Source organism: Crocodylus porosus, unplaced genomic scaffold (assembly GCF_001723895.1).
Source record: "Crocodylus porosus isolate Cpor-Errol unplaced genomic scaffold, CroPor_comp1, whole genome shotgun sequence".
NCBI lineage: Eukaryota > Metazoa > Chordata > Crocodylia > Crocodylidae > Crocodylus > Crocodylus porosus.
Genome location: NW_017728921.1, coordinates 15,624,113 through 15,640,541, shown reverse-complemented (window position 1 = coordinate 15,640,541; position 16,429 = coordinate 15,624,113). Strand labels below are relative to the sequence as shown.

Below are 16,429 nucleotides of genomic sequence, written 5' to 3'. Positions count from 1 at the left end.
ATCCCCACCCCCCTTTACAGTCAGCATGGGAAAGCTGACAAGTACCCTGCATATTGCAAGATGAGAATCCCCTGCTTCCTCCCATCTGCTAGAGCTGCTTCATCCAATGGGGCTTTGCACTAAAGTGAACACACCTTCCTAGTGAGGGATAGATACCCGAGCTCTGATGGGCCTCTACATTCAGAGCATTCAAGCCGCAAACATTCCCACTTTACAGACAAGACAGAAAGAGGATGCAAGTCACCCAGGGTCACACAGCAAGTCAACAGCATGGCCACAAATAGGACCAAGGTCTCTGAAACACCCACCCCACTTCCTTCTCCCTCTGCCCCCCTTCAAAAAAACACCATCAATTTCCCCTTTCCATCAGTCTAGTGTGAGGATGCAAATGCTCATCCTGGACCCCAGGAGGATAAGCTCATTTTTCACTCTAACAGAGCCTAGAGCTTCAGTAGCTTTGGTTAAGACCCAACTTTCAGCATAATACAGAGAACAACAGTCCTGCTGGCACTGATTAGCTCAGCAGTCAATAAATAAGCAGAGTAGCTAATGGAGCTCCGCGGTGCCAGAGAGCTGCTAGGAGCCACAGGCTCGCTGCACTTCAATGGCATCCACTACACCCACAGACAAGGCAGACTGCATGGTCAAGGTCACCTTTTCAGCCTCTCCTACAATGCAATGCTTTTTTATCTCGTACATTTTAAGAGTTGTGAATCATCTGTTCCCAGACAGTCAGGGCCACTAGCTGATGCCTTCTGAATTGCAAGAATGACATTAAAAGGCCAACCATGGGAAGGGAAGAGCTGCAGCCGGACAGAGCTGGCAAGATGAGCAGGCTTTTTTGAGACCTGTAGGACATCTGCTTTTAACTAGCTCCTTGCTGCCGCACCTTCTACATTCCCAGCCTGGCCTGGGTGCTTCAGGGGAATGTCACTTTTAAGAGCATCTGCCACAGCATTTAAAACACGGGCCAGATTCTGGCCCAATTACAAGAGTGCAGGTCACCTGTGGATTTGTACTAGTGTTACTAAGCAGAATTTAGTCCCAATGCCTTGCAATTCTCCTGTGGGCAATAAAACCCCCTGTCCTGAACAGCGAGCACACACAGCAGCTCTGTGCATCAAAGCCTTGCTGTAGGGTGCCTGCTTAAAGCCCATCATCAGGCCTTGCTCCACTACTCAGGACTGGACAAACTAAAGGTCAGCTCTGGCTAGCACCCAGTTGCTAACACTGACACTTGGCTTTTTTCAGCAACAGCAGGAGGATGAGCAAAGTGGGGAAAGTTTACATTTTGAGACTGCTGGGATGCCTTTAAACATACGGAAAACGCACTTCATAACTGAGCATGTTCTTGCATCTGTGTCTCAAGGCGTATATCCTGCTTTATCATCATGAGCAGCCACAAACCCTGCCTCCAACACCCGCTTGAGATTATAAACTGCTGACGGCATCCAGAGGGAAATGAGGAACAGCAGGCAGTGCAGCGGGCCAGCTAATTGCAGGCCTGCTCCATAGGAGCTCAGCAAACTCAGTGGGTGGAGAGGACTGGATGAAAGCTCTCAGGAGGCAAAGAGCTGCATCTCCCCTCAGGCAGCAGAGCTTCCTCCTCCCACTGCACTGCAATCCGAGCCCCACCTGCGTGGGAAAACCGGCAAAACAAAGACACCTAAACCACCCTGGGGCAATAGCACCCTGGGAGACCACCCCAACACCCAAGCCTTTACTCTGAAGGGCCCCTAAGCAAAAGGCTCACACAGCCAGGCTTTTAGCTGCTGCTAGGATTGGCAGCTAATAGCCTGGGTGTCCATTTTTCTGTGGAAATGAAGAAGTGCAAGGCCAGGGACAGCTACTGAGCACACTCCCCTGTAAGTCTCTGCCATTTTGTCTGTGTTGGCCCAACTCCCCCCCATACTGCACGGGCCACTTGCTGTGTCAGAGGGTCATGCTTTCCCAGTTCATGGGAAGGTCATGAAGACTAACTGTCCACAGAGCACTTTCAATGTTAGAAGTGCTCAGCCCCAGGCTGGGTACAGCTGCTGTACCCAGCAAACAAGTCTTTCAGAGCCAGTCTGCTATGGGGGGGGGCACCACCTTGTGAGGCATGGCCCCTAGTCAAGCTCTGGAGGAGTGACAACACACGAGCAATGGGAAGTCTGCAATACATTCTGGGACAAGCCTTAGGCCATTGCATCACCACTGCTCATCCCCCTTCATAGGGAAAAGCTCAAGAAGAAGTTGAACAGACAGGGAGCCCTCAAGTCCAAATACCTGCACATTTCCCTTTGCTCAAACGATTTCAGACTCCTACACAGATCAGTCAGGCATCCTGCCCTCACCAGGCACCCCCACAGCCCACCCTTCTCCTGCTCAGCTCTGTAGCTAGGGTCTCCCTTCACAGCCTGAAAGCCAGGCTGCTGACTTGGCACCTCCAGGAGCCAAGCATCAAGGAAAACATCTGAAAAACATACAGAACTGCCGGGGGAAAAACAGCACTCAAGGTAGAGGCAGGCAAATCAATAGCAGAAGCAGATGCAGAGATGCCGAAGCTGCTACGGCCTTGCATCCACCCACGCAGAGCTCCCTTTTGCAGCCTACCAATAGTACAGCCAAGCTGCAACAAGGAAGAGTGCCAAGCACGTTTTCCTTGGCCAGCGTGGGCAAAAATTGTTTTTCACACCCTTAAGCAACCCAAGCTGCAGATCACCCCACCCCATATGGAGCCTGTGAAATGCTATGTAGGGCTGTGGCATGTTTCAGACACTCACCAGGCCTGCTGCTGTTTCCCCACCCCACCAAGCAGGGCCTGGTTCAAAGGTCAGAATGAAGTTTTACAATGTCCTTACATGTCTCAGATAAAGCAGACAGCAGAAGAACCATGCAATGTATACATATGCCCCTTGTCAGGTCCTACCAGTTCTTTATAAGGGAGCAGAGAGCTGGTAAATAAGGAGCGGGGAGAGGGACTTCTTGCTTTCCTTATTAAGGACCTTCACAGAAGTAAGGAGCCCCCAAAGAAAGGAGCTGTGACAGCTCTACTGCACACGTGTTGGGCTGGATGTCAACAGGGGGCAGGAATGAGGCCTAGTCACACAAAGAAGCACAAAAAGATACTGCAGTCCTTGTTACAAAATAAAGTTAGAACATTAAATAGGATTCCCAAAGGGCTACACGCTCCTCTGGCTAGGGAGAGATCATCCGGAGTTGCATTAGGCAGGGCAAAACAAAGCGATATCAGCCTTTGTGCTGCAGGATAGAAGGCAACCTCTGACACGGAGAGGGCTGGGGAGACGTTTTCTAATATAATCAGGTTGTTTTACCATCATCCATTCCTAGGATTCCAGACACCTCTGCCTCAAACACGTGGTATGGGTCACTGCTAACAGCAGGATGTCAGATCAGAAGGACCACAGGTCTGACCAGATATGACAATACCCAGAAGAACTCTACAGACATGCTACAGACACCATGGGTATGCCTACTTCCTCCAACTGAGTGCTGGGTCCAGGGCTGGCCTCTAGGCCAGGAGTGTGCAAAATGAAGCCCGCCAGGGCATTTTATCCAGCCCGTGGGGCCCCTAAAAGATTCAGAAAATTAATATTTATCTGCCCTGGCTGCCTGTCATGCCGCCCTCAATGGCTTGCCAAAATTCAGTAAGCGGCCCTCCACCTGAAATAGTTGCCTGCCCCTGCTACAGGCCATGCTGTAGAGAAAGGGGATGCATCTTCACACTGAACAGTGCACATGAAAGCGGCAAGTAAAGAGGAAGTGTCAGCCATTCCTCATTACCCCCTGAAACCAACTGTGCTGTATAGTCCAGGAGTGGGCTGTTCTCAGTCATGCCAACCACCTGTAAAGCGTGAACTGCTTCCAATGCTGTGTATAATCACAAGGACATCTTTACCACAGAACAGGTTTATGCAGAACAGCTTTATTTTCTTTTAAATCCATTAGCATAAGTTTCCCCAAAGGCACTGCTAGGGAAGGATCCTGGATTAGCAGCCCTGCGGTCTGCTGACCCCATGAACACAGATGGCATGGGCAGCTGTAGTACAAGCCTCTGCAAATTGACCCTTGTGTACACATGTACGCACACCCAAGTGCACATAACACACCAAGCAGAACATAGGATTCCCAAGAGACGCGAGCGCTGACGATGGCAGTGGAGAGGGTGAGGAGAAGAGCACCGATCTGCTAAGATTTGGACTAAGGTGACAACTCACATATTACATAGAGGTCCCTGAACAGCCTTCACCTGGTAATGAATTTCAGGCACTGCAGGCCTCAGCTAAATTCAGGCAGGCAAGTTCCATACTGCATTTAAGAAAAAGACAAGACACACACACACACACACACACACGCACACCACTTAAGGGGTCCATTCTTTATTGGGTCAAGCAATTCTGATACCTCCAACTATAATAGGGCACATGTCACTAACTGAGCCCCAGGTCAAAACATTCACTGGAAAAAAACTAAAAATAAGATAATGTTTTAAAATGATCCTTAAAATCCCTTGTGCACCAACAACCCCACCCGCCCTCAGCATGAGCCATTTTATTTATGCAGGGACTGATATTTCATGCAAATATTGTGGCGCTGTGCCTAAGACAGAACACAACCTGGACAGCCATTTAAATACCTGCTCCCTCCCCTGGGGGAGTGCAGAGAGCTTCACAACCTGTTTGCCTGGACTTTAACCCATAGATTTATTTCTTGCAACACTAGAGTCAGCAGCAACAGAGTCAACTCTTCACTAAATCACGAAGGAGGTGAAAGAGCAAGCAGGAGGGAGGGAGAGTGCACAGCCTGGACTCTGAGCCAAGCTCTCAATCACTAACTGGAGCCAAAGAAGAGGGAACGTCCTTCAGGGAAGGTCACAGTTTGCCCACCCTGGCAAGCATCAAGTCAGGAGCTGGGACAGTTGATGGCATCCAACAATGGAAGGGATTCCCATTCTACCCCAGCCCAAGTGTGGAGCTCTGTGTTGAGGCAGGGAGAAGAGGAGGTGGACAGACAGCTTTCAGCCTGTTTCTGGTTAAGTCTGCAATGCCCTGGGATGAAAGTGGTTAATGAACAAGATCCCAAGACATTCACAGAATCAAAGCCACATGGGAAAAGAAGTGCTCCCCCTGGGAACCTTACATTTTATGACAAAAAGCTGAAAGCTTTTTGTTTTGCCAGAATGGGGTTGGTTTGTTTTTTGTTTGTTTTTGGGGGGAGCAGGCTGTTTTGGTTTTTTTGTTGTGGGGTTTGTTTGTTTTTTTTATAAAACTCCCCAAGAGTTGCTCTATGACAGGTCTTCAGACCTCTGACACACTGACTGGAAAAGAGGGGCTGGAAATGGATTCTTTTTTCCAGCCAGAGCTCAGCCTTTTCTCCAGGCAACGCTCATGTGAACCATGACAGTGTGCACCTAGGACATTTGATTTTTTTAAATTAAATTAATGGGTGGTATAAATCCAATTCAGTGGCCTTTGGACATGTGACCCACAGAGTAAGCATTTGATTCAATTGCCTATATGTGACCCTGTCAAGGGCCCTCCAATTAAACCATCTCAATTCAGTCACTGTGCTAGTTGCACACACACATGTATTCCACACATAGCCCTGAAGGCCAATAAACTTCAGCCTCTGCTTAAATTGAGTTCAGCCTACAGCACAGAAGTGAGAAAGGCTATGACTGTACATGGGTTTCTGAGCCACAGGGACCCTAGTGGCAAAGACACCCAAGCACAACGCTTAATCCAAGCTTTATACAAGAACCAACCCCTGCTCATAAGTGGCTTAATGCTTCCTTCTTGCTGCTGACTATGAAGGGTTTGTACGGTCAGGATTAAATGCCTGGTTTGACTCATTACTGGGCACTAGCAAATGATTAGAATACTTAGCACATCAGCAGGTCGGGGAGTTCTCTTTGAAAGAGACCCCTACACCCGGCAGAAAAAAATAAAATAAAATGAGGGATAGGTCACTCTATACCATTACAACAATCCTCTGGGTCATCTAGTTATGCATATACACTCTCTTTCCCTGGATTAACAAGCTGTCTTGAGAAGTCCATCCACAAAAGATTAATGTTGAAAAAGCCAAGCGATTCGCACAAAGGACAAGAGATCACCTGGAAAAGGAAACCAAAGCAGGGAACCATGATTGCAACTCCATAATTGAGAGCATAAGAGAGCTTCTACTCTTAGCGCGAGTTGTAACATATATGCACATCCTTAACTTCCAAACAAAAGCACTATTCAGCTTTGGATTTCACAGGGTTTGTTTTAGGCCAGAGGAATTATTTTCAAGGTTGAAGTCAAATGAGCTAAGTTGTCAGTCATGAAGTACAGGGCTGAAGGAAAGGAGTACTTTCCTGCTCTTTACAACAGATTAGCAGCCTGGCCCCCAACTATGAACTGCCACCAAACCTGAAGTCCCTACTACTGGAAAAGGCTTGGCCATAAGTCCCACCCCCCCAGCATCACTCAAATGCTGCACAAGTGGTAGGTTATGTTTACATGAGAGTAGGTTGCAAGGCTGCCGGTCTCTGGCAATGCCAGGCGGCTTTGCTAACCTTGAATGGTTACGAAGGGGGGCGGGGATCTCTGTGCTTCTTCCGCAGCACGGGGCTGAGCCACCAGCTCCAGGCATGCCCCAGAGGGGCCATGGCTGCTCTGCCCGGTTCCAGAGTGCCCCCCAGAAAGCATGGTACCTGGGGCTATTGCCCCAGTTCACCATACCCCAGGGACAGCTTTGGCTACAGTGATACCACAGGTATACACACTACAGACGATGCCTTGTGGAGCTGCAGAGATGTAATCCTGGCTCCACTGAAGTAAATGGGAGTTTTGCCGTTGTCCTCAAAGGACCTGATATTTCAACACAGGGCTTGTGATTATGAAGTTCTTCTGGTTCATTTCACCAACAGTTATTTACCAGGTATTATGCAGACAAGGAGCAGAATGAGCTGTACCTAAATCAGCAGCAAAACTGTATTCACTTTCTTGTGTGAGGCAACTCTGACAACACACCCACTGCCTCACTAACTTGCAGCCAAAATACTGTTCCCTTTAGAGGAAACAAATACTGGACCATTATATGTAAAGGAACTAAGGGACAGGAAGGACTGTACCCAGGTAGCAACGGCATTTTTTCTCTCTTAAGAGTAGATGGCCAAGTAAATTGTGTTTACTGCTAAAAAAGAGGGAAGAGCTAGCCTCTCTACCACAGTCTCCTCAGAAAAGATCTGGCCATCTAGTCACACGCATCATGGATTAGATGGATCACCTCTTATCAGACATCATCAGGCAAGGACAGTACTAGACACTGATTTCATCAGTCTCACTCGTAAATATCTTTGAACATAGCTGCATACGTAAGATCATATAGTTGGGAGAGAATGAAGTCCTTCCATCAGGTATTTGGGGACTATACAGAATGACAAATATTAGCTTTGCCCATTCTGTATGCTATGTTGTCAGGCTAGTCAAATAACCCTGTGTAAACAAGGACAGATAACACCATGGACTGGCATCGAGTAATTTGTACCCAGCTTTACCAGAAATGTCCCTGCCTCAACAAACTGTCCTTTTGCAACTGGTTGGCTCACATTTTCTTTTCATTAAGGTTTGAATGTGCTGATAATGCAGCACATTATTTTACTCCCAGGTAAGAAAAGGGTCAGTGTAACAGCCACAATATCAGAAGGCTCAAAGGCAGTTCTGACACTTTCCTTGTGTGTACCAGCAAACAGGAGGACTTTTTATTCTCCTCCTGCTTCCTACCTCTCAGCAAGAGGGAAAGGAACCAGCTGCTATTGTGGGATTCCAGGTCAGCCCTGGGCAGTGCCAAGCTGGCATGGAATCCTTATTTGAACGGGAACTGCTTGAAAGCATGCAACACAAAAGAAAAAGAGTGCTCAAATGATTTATTGCCTGACTGTTGCATTCCTGACTCTAGAAAGGGGTTTGAGACTAGAGCAGACTTAAGAGAACAGAGACAACTTGTACAAAAGCTATTTTCCTTCACTAAAAGTGATGTAAAAAATGCCCAATATGCTCTGGGAGGCAAGTGGGGGGTTAATTAGCAAGCTGTGCTAATTAAAAGCGCCCAGGCATCACGTGCATTAGCATCCCCCATGCTGAAACATGGCGGTGGGCCCTTTGAACTAAAGCTCATTGAACCAGCTTTAGCTCAAAGCACCCCACTGCCATGTTTCAGCATGAGGATGCTGATACACGATGCTAGAGTCAGCTGGAGTGCAGTAATTTCCATACTCCAGCAGACTTGATTAAATCGATTCTGCTTTGATGCGCTGTCTAACCAGGGCATCTACAGGAGTCCATTGCATCTGCCTTCAGCTCAGATTTCTCCTTCACAGTTTGTCAAGCCCACTGTCAAGCCCAGTACACAAGGTGAAGATATACTTGAGTGCTTACGATAATGTACTACTGCCTTTGAAAGGCTGACAGTGCTGACAAGGTTCGGGGGGGGGGGAGCAGGGGGGGAAGGAGTGACAAGGAACCAAACCCCAGTTCCAGAATTAAGGTCCCTGAAAATATCCAAATAATTTCTCAAGTGTAAAAGGCAGATTAGGTTCGAGCTGCTAGGTTCTGCCCTCTTCTCCCGCCCATATGATAAAGCGGTCTTTAGGCAAGAGCAGAAGAAAGTGGGATACAAATCTGCTGCAAATAGTGGATGAATACATCTCCTCAGAAAACAACTTTTCCTCCATAAAGAAAAACACATCTTCCTAAGGCCTTGCAGATGAGCCCGATACATTCATCCCACCCTCGACACCAAACCCATTTCTATTTGTGGGTGAACTGTAGTGTGGATGACAGCTGCCCTTCTCTGCAGAGCCAGGAGAGCACATCAGCAGGACACGCTTCCTCCAAGTTCCCTGCCAACATGCCTCAGTGCTGACCTGGACTCTGTCCTTGGCCTGCTACCAAAACGCACTGCATTAGCGAGGCCAGTCTTGCAACACATGCTCCCGTGAGTTCAGTCCACCTGGGGAACAAGTAAGTACCAACCACCCTAAGGAAGGGGTTAACACTGCTAGCAAGCATTGCACTGAAACTAAGAGAGCAAGGAGGAGACTGGGGTGATATTTTACAGGAGATACTTTGTTCATCTAGCAGCCAATGCCCGGTGCAGAAGGCCTATACCAGTAAGCAGACACCTAATGATACACTGCTTTGTTGTAGCTCCACTAAGCACCTCCATGCAAACAGTTGATCTGCAAACCACAGGGGTCTAGCCAACTGATGCAGTGCAAAATGCTAGCAGGGAGTCTGCTCTAGCTGAGGGTCTTTTCCAGCTTAGGGAGTCAGGACAGGAGGAAAATGCAATAAGAGCCCCGAGAACACACACCACCTTGCCTAACTCACCTCCCTTCTGAGTCAGATGTGCAGACCCAAAACCTGGGAGCTGAACCTCACTCACCCCCCCCCCCAACTACCTTTTCAGTTGTGTCAAACAAAACCTTCCCCAAGCTGCTTGATTTAAGTCCTCAACAGGGAAGATCCACAGAAACCAGTGCATCAATGGCCCCCAAGACTTTGCTGATAAATCAGGTCCAAGGATGAAGAGATTACAAAATGAATCCCAGCTGACAGGATGAAATCATTTACATGCACAATGCAAAGCCCTCCAGAGAAGGGGGGAGGGGGAGTAGAAAGAGTAAGGTAGAAAGATGCTTGTAAACATCACCAAACTGTCAGCTAGAGGTGCTGATTAACTCAAGGAAGAGTGATGGCTGGTTCCAAACAACTTATATAATAAGCACAAGGAAAGAGCTGGCCTGTAGAATACAAAGTAGAGCATCAGGAGTGTGAAAAATTTAACTGAATACATGTACAGATTCTGGTGAGCCTCCCACCCTCCTGTCCACACCCATACACTGTTCAATACACAGCTAACAAGGCACCAACGAATTAGGGCTGGCCCAGCTGGGCTGCAAGTCCCTGATAAATAATGAGGTTGGTTTTCTGCTAGCCACATGCCCAGCAGTCTGGAGCAGCCTCAGGCCTGCTCCAAAATGAAAATGAGCTATGGTTCTTAGGCTAGGTGATGAACCAAGGCTTACAGGAACTTGACAATACAGGTTTCCCTTGCTTTATGCAGGTATTGTATGCATGAATTTGTTCTTATGAGATGAGGCTTTTTTATACCAAAAGTTTGTTATATGCAAGATAAAGTCACTCTTATGCAATCTGTGTGGTGGAAGCCCGCAGCCAGTGGCTTTGTGCAGTGCATTGTGGGAGTGACGCACCAAAAACAGTCTCCTGGGTAGATCCATGCTCCTCACTAGTTGTCTGCAACACGTGTTTCTACAGCTGTTATCCCCATTATGGCTTCTAAGCATCCTGCTAGCTTATCTCCTACCCCTTTCCCAGGTCCATCACCTCCCTCTCCACACCAATTAAACATTAACTACCATCCTGTGCTTGTGTGTACTGTTGTTGATGAGTACCAAAAGTGTCTTGTAAAAATGATAGGAATGGGTCTGAGGGCCAGTACAGTTGAGGTCTTGGAACCTATCCCTATTTGTTACATTGTAAAGTGGGTTCCCTTTATGCGAATCTGAGTTATGTGCCATTTTCCAGGAGTTCGTGTACAGCATAAAGTGAGGGAAACCTGTAAATCCACTGAGGGAAATGACAAGGGAAACTGCCTGATAGCAAGGGACTCTTCTGCATTAGGGAACTCCTCAAGCCAGCAAGAGCCTCTGGCTTTATAACCCCTTCAGGCCAGTTTTAAGTACAGTGGAGAATCCAACTCAGTAACACTTGCTCCAGAAACACTGCTCTTGCCCCACCATCAGCCATCTACTGCTTCTCAGCTATCTGATCCCTTCCCACCGCTCGCAAAACAGGGCTTCCCATGGAAACGGGCTGCCTCTCCTCAGCCTATGCAGCAGTTTGATTTGTGGATTGGCCAGCCTTTCTTTGCTTGACTGTTTAAGGCTGCATCCGAGCCCAGAAACATCAACAGCAATATGAAATATGAATATGCATATATGGCAATATGAAAGCCAGGCTATGACCCTCTTTCCCCATCTCTCAGCTGTGGATAGCTTTTTTTTGTCATTTTCCCTGTGGGGTTGCAAGGGACAATAAGAAATCTGAGCACTCTGATCTCCAGACTGCCATTAACCCAGTAAGAGGAGCAGCCACATAATCCCCAGCGTAACAGGACTGTGCTCCATTCCCCAGCACACAGGGAGGAAGCTCAGGAGCTAAGGAAGCCCGAGAGCTCAGGAAAAAAATTCCATGCCCTAAAACGTTAAGACGTACCATCGTTCTGCGTCCGCTGCTCTGGGTAAGAAGCATGCTTTCAAGTTATCAGTTGAAGGGGAGGATGCCCAATTACCTTTTTTATATGCCAGAAGATGACAAAAACAATAGTTAAAAGTTCCCTGCTCACCAAGCGGGGAAGAGCACTCTTAACAGTGGGAGACTCTGCCCTGGAGCAGCAGCAGCTTCTACACCATAGGAGAGGAGAGAAGGCACTGGCTGATGCACATCAGCATATATATATCCCCATCTAGAAATCGCCTTTAGGGCTGCTGACAGGTAGCAGACTAACAGCTCCCATCACCCAAGGTCTTTGTGGATCCCCAGAGCAAGAATGATCTGGGATCACGTTGGGGGGAAACTCCAGCTAACGTGCCTCTGCCTAGACCTGGGCTGCTGGTAGCATCTGTAAGTGGCTAGAGCTAGACCAAACTACCTTGGCAATGGCCTAGAAAGGTATTCAATGCAGAAAAGTCAATTATCTCATCCGCAGTGAGCAAAGCCCACCCTGAGCAACCTCCCCTAACTGGGAGTGCTCCAGCTAGATGGAGACCAAAATAAAATTTCCACAAGGCATTCAGCAGCCACAGGGCACGTAACATTCACTTGGCTTGATTCAGCCTGACTGGATGGCAAAAGGGGCATGAACCTGAGCCAGGAGATCGCTCAAAAAAACCCCATAAAACCCTAAAACCAAAGCTTCATATAAAAGGTGTGAGCTGGCTGATATCCCCCTTGGACATCTCTGCTCCAACTGGAGCTTCCCATAGCTTGATTTCTTGACTTCAGGTCAGAAACCAATGACCTGGGAAATATGCTATGAACCTTTCATATCAAAACAGGTGGCCATTCTCAAATGAACCTGACAGGAGGAAGAGGCTCATTCTAAAAGGATAAAAATATTCTTTTTAGAAAGAAGACATCCTCTGAAAGCCACATGGGAGAAAGAAAGGATCAAGATGGAGCATAAGAAAAACAACTGAGAGCTGTTTCTTAAACCAAATGCTTGAGCTGAACCAAGTGCTTGGTACGTGTTAGACAAGTAAAGACACTTGTCTCCAAGGGTTACCGAGGCACCATAGCAGCCCATTCCTTGGGAGCAGAGGACTTTGATCAGCAGAGGTAGCAATGGGACTGGTTCTTCTACAGCTTCCTGGAGCTAAGTAAGCCCCAAGGCCTGGCGGGGGCAAAACCCTTTGAGCATCTTCCTCCAATTAATTCTTGACTGCTCAAGATTAAGCTTTGTTACCATTCTTCATTTTAAAACATTGCAGCAAATATAAGGGAAAAGCCCCAGCCTTGATAGCATGAGGTACACTCTCCTGCGGGGAACATTTGCAAGCACCACTGCTTCAGACCAGACACAGTGCTAGAAGGGAAGTGCTGGCCCCTAGGCTGGCAGAGGCCCAGATTGCTACAGGCCCAGTCGCACCATTTCTGCACTGGTATGACTAGATCAACTGAGGTGTGGGACTACCACCAATGTGGCAGTAGCTTGAAGAGAAGCTCCAATTATGGAAAAGTATGGAGCAAAGTTTTTAACCCATCGCAGACCCCTGAAGTCCGAGGATCTGGAATGCAGTCAGGTAGTTTATCAGTAATCACTTAATTGGCAAGCCCTTTAAATATCAAGACACACTTTTAACAAAAAGCAGGTGCCCTTGAGCCTGCATAAGTAAAGGAACGATGGCTCCATGCTGGCAGGAACAGTGCAGAGTTAATGTCCATTCCTATCTGAAGACAATCCATTTATTTAATGAAATTAGGTCCAGAACGAGGCTAGCTGGGTCAGTGTGTACATTAGGAGCCTATTTAATTTACAGCATGTGAGGGCAGGACCAGCACTCCAATAAGGCTGTGCTTCATGATGACTAAAAGCAGGGGGGTGGAGAGGGTGGAGGGAGAGAGGGCAGGACTGCTTCAGGCTAGGGCTGTACATAACTTCATGCTCCCTTCCACTCTTTTCCTCCTGACCAAAGCCCTCAGCCACACCCCACTTCCCTTGCAACAAAAGCTGCAAACACTGTGCCTTAGCAGACCGTAGACACCATCTTCCAAGGGACGTCAAGATCCACTGCAGCACCCTCTCAAATTAAAGGGATAAGCAATTTAAAAACAAGGACTCCCTTGTGAGCAGTAAGCTTATGTGCCCGTTTGAAATGGCAAATGCCTGTGGCGCCCGCATATTCATTGTGCCACATGGCCTTTCAGAGCCTCCAGGCTGCCTGGAGAAGACCACCCCCAGTCCAAGGGAATGCCACAACCCTGTTTTGGGACCACCAGGCCTGTCGAGCTGCAGGATGGATGGATGGATGGAGCACGTGCCACAAAAATGACAGTAACTGAGGCATCCTGACTGACAGCAGGGCCAGAGATCAGAGCCAGCAAACAGAGCTTGACAGGCAGGGAGGCAATGATGGCCACCCCTGCATGAAGAACAAATAGGCAACTCGACCCTCTCATTCCTCTCAAGTCTCTTCAGCTAAGCTGGAGCTTTACTGTCAGACAGAGGAAGAGCTGACAGACAGAAGGATGAACAGAGAGGAAAGATGCCATCAGAGAAAGGGAACTGGCTGGGAAATGCATAAAGGTACTAAGGGTGTACAACCTGCCACAGCCAGTCCAGAGAGAAGATAGCAGCCAGTCCAGAGAGAAGATACGGATCTCCACTTGGGGAATTTCCCTGCAAACTAACAGAGGAAACCTGATAACTAGTAAAACTTGCTTGGAGCCTTTCCTGGCACTACTACATACTTGTTTTAGCTCAGACATGTAGGCAGATACATAATTAATAGGCCAAGTTCATCCTCACAGCACTCCACTCACTTTGTGTGGGTTATATTAGAGAGATGTTGAGCTAGTGGAATAATTCAGTGTTCAAGGGGAAAATAAAAAGTGCATTTGCAGAATTTCATCTTGTGCGATCACAAAGGGGCAGCTAGATGAGAGCTGAGAAAACACTCCAGCAGAACAGCTTTGGGGACAATTCCTCAGTCAGGATGCAATAAGGTAGTGAAGCAGGACAAGCCAGGGGAGCCAATTCCCATTTGCTTCCTTATCCATCCTTTCTACCCTCTTTCCTACCTACCCATTAGAAACTCAGCAGACTTGGCACATGACAGAGACCTTGCACAAACAAAGGCTGCTTCAATGAAACCACAGGCTGTGCTTAGAGAGCTTGCTGTCAGGAGAGGAAATAATTCTAGGCAACCTATAAAAAACGGCCTGTAACCATTTACCTCGCTCACCATAACTCCTTTGTCTTGCAAGACAGACAGAGATGCCTATCATCAAATTAAGGTTGCAGTCTGTAGCTGAGATCTCACAGCCAAACAAGTGGATAACTAACTGCCTTTCCAGTGGCACATGGCACTATCTGAGACTCATAACAGCCCAGGAGTAGTTTGCATATAAGTAACTTAGACTTATGTGCAAGGCAAACCTAAGCACTGCTGCTGAGCTTGGGTCACCCTTTTTCACTGCTGATAAACATGAACATGGCTCTGGAGCAGGTCCAAAAATACCCCAAGATTAGAGCATCTTGTCCATTCAACCACGTCCACCTGCCCAGGAGACGAGCACCCTCGCTCTGGAAGTTGTGGCAATTAAGGGCACTATGGGGAGCCCTGCAGCCTGGAAAACAGCCCCATGAGACTCATTCAGCCTGCAGCCCAGAGGCTGGGCACTACTGGTTTACACCAAGAATTCACAACTCCCCTTCCCCCACAAAAAAAAAAATTCTGGTCTCAAACACCTTTGGAGCTGGAATGCAAAACATGAGCCCTCCCCAACAAGGCAACAAGTGAAGGTAAGGCAAGGCTCAGAGAAAACAAAGAAAAAGCAAGCATGGGGCTGAAAGCAAGCATCACAGTAAAGGAGCCAGGTCTGTGCCCTGATCATTACTTCCGGGAGGAGGCCTTACTCAGATTCCCCTCATTGATTAGTTGTGGATTGGGAACTTCGCTCATCAACAGGAAAAGCCTCCTATTTGGGACTTCAAGGGCCTGCAGTGCACTGAACACATCATCGCCCCACCACAATGAATGGAGTCCCCTCCTTCTAAGTAAGCTTATAAGTAACCAGTGTTGCAATGAGCCCTGCTGGGGGGGGGGGGGGCAATATTTGTAGGGATACAAGTCTAGCCCATGCCAGGTAAGCACAGCATGTTGCCCGATGTTAGAACCCTAAACCAGTGAGTCTCAGCCAAGGTGCCACAGCACCCTGGGGCGCCTTGAGACCCTTTCCACGGCACTACAGGGTACTGCACAATGTCAGCACTGCTAGGGATGCAGCCATGGCTCACAAGATAAACCCAGAGATTTCAAACTGGGATCCACAATGTTAAAACCATTCTGACCTGTTGTGGACTAGCTGAGTTGGTTGGCAACAGCAGAACTGCTCTAGTATTTTCTTGTAGTCAAAAATATGCGAAAGCCAAAAGCCAGCATGTGGTGGGGGGGGGTGGGACTCAAGTTTAAAAAGGTTGAAAACCACCGCCCTAAATGAAGACTTTGGCTTGCGCCAGACTCAGCCCACAGCCTGGACAGGAAGCCTTGTTATTCATGCCCGGTGCAAATCGATGCACAAAGCTCCCACAGCCTCTGACACAGCAGGCTGGGCGTGCAGGGGGGCCACTCCCCAGCGGGAGTGGGTGCTCTATTTTTCATGAGACAAGGATTTCTTAAGAGTGAAGAAATCCAGCAATGTCTTTTGTCTCACTGGATCCCAGCTGCAGCTTGTCCAATAAGAAATCCCCAGCCCTCTCCTGATCCTGGGACCACCTCGACTACAACGTCCCTCTTGCACACTGTACTTCTTGCTCCCCTGCTCCCTCTTGCATCCCCTCCCACACCCACTCAACTCCCTCTTGCACACACAACCCCCACCTCCCGGCCTCCTGCACACACCCCTACATCCCCCGAACTTCCCCCTCCTGCACACACACAGCCCCAGCACGTGCCTCCCTACACACCCCAAGCTTCCCCCTCCCGCACACACATAACCCCTCACCTCCCAGCCTCCTGCACACGCCCCCCAAACTGCCCCTTCCTGCGCGCGCACACGCCCCCTTCTCTCTCCCTCACCCCCCCGCGGGCCGGGCACGCACCTGCCAGAATGGCCTTGCCAGGGTGCGTCACCTT

General features: G+C 48.4%; 1 protein-coding gene across 1 annotated transcript in view; it reads right to left on the bottom strand.

Annotated features, from left to right (window-relative positions):
* The window catches only part of SLC25A1 (solute carrier family 25 member 1), a 37,350-nt gene that overhangs the window by 20,102 nt on the left and 819 nt on the right, over positions 1 to 16,429 (bottom strand). The window contains exon 2 of the mRNA XM_019539395.1: positions 16,396 to 16,426. Within this exon, the coding sequence (XP_019394940.1) occupies positions 16,396 to 16,426 (31 nt within the window). The remainder of the gene's footprint in view (positions 1 to 16,395; positions 16,427 to 16,429) is intronic.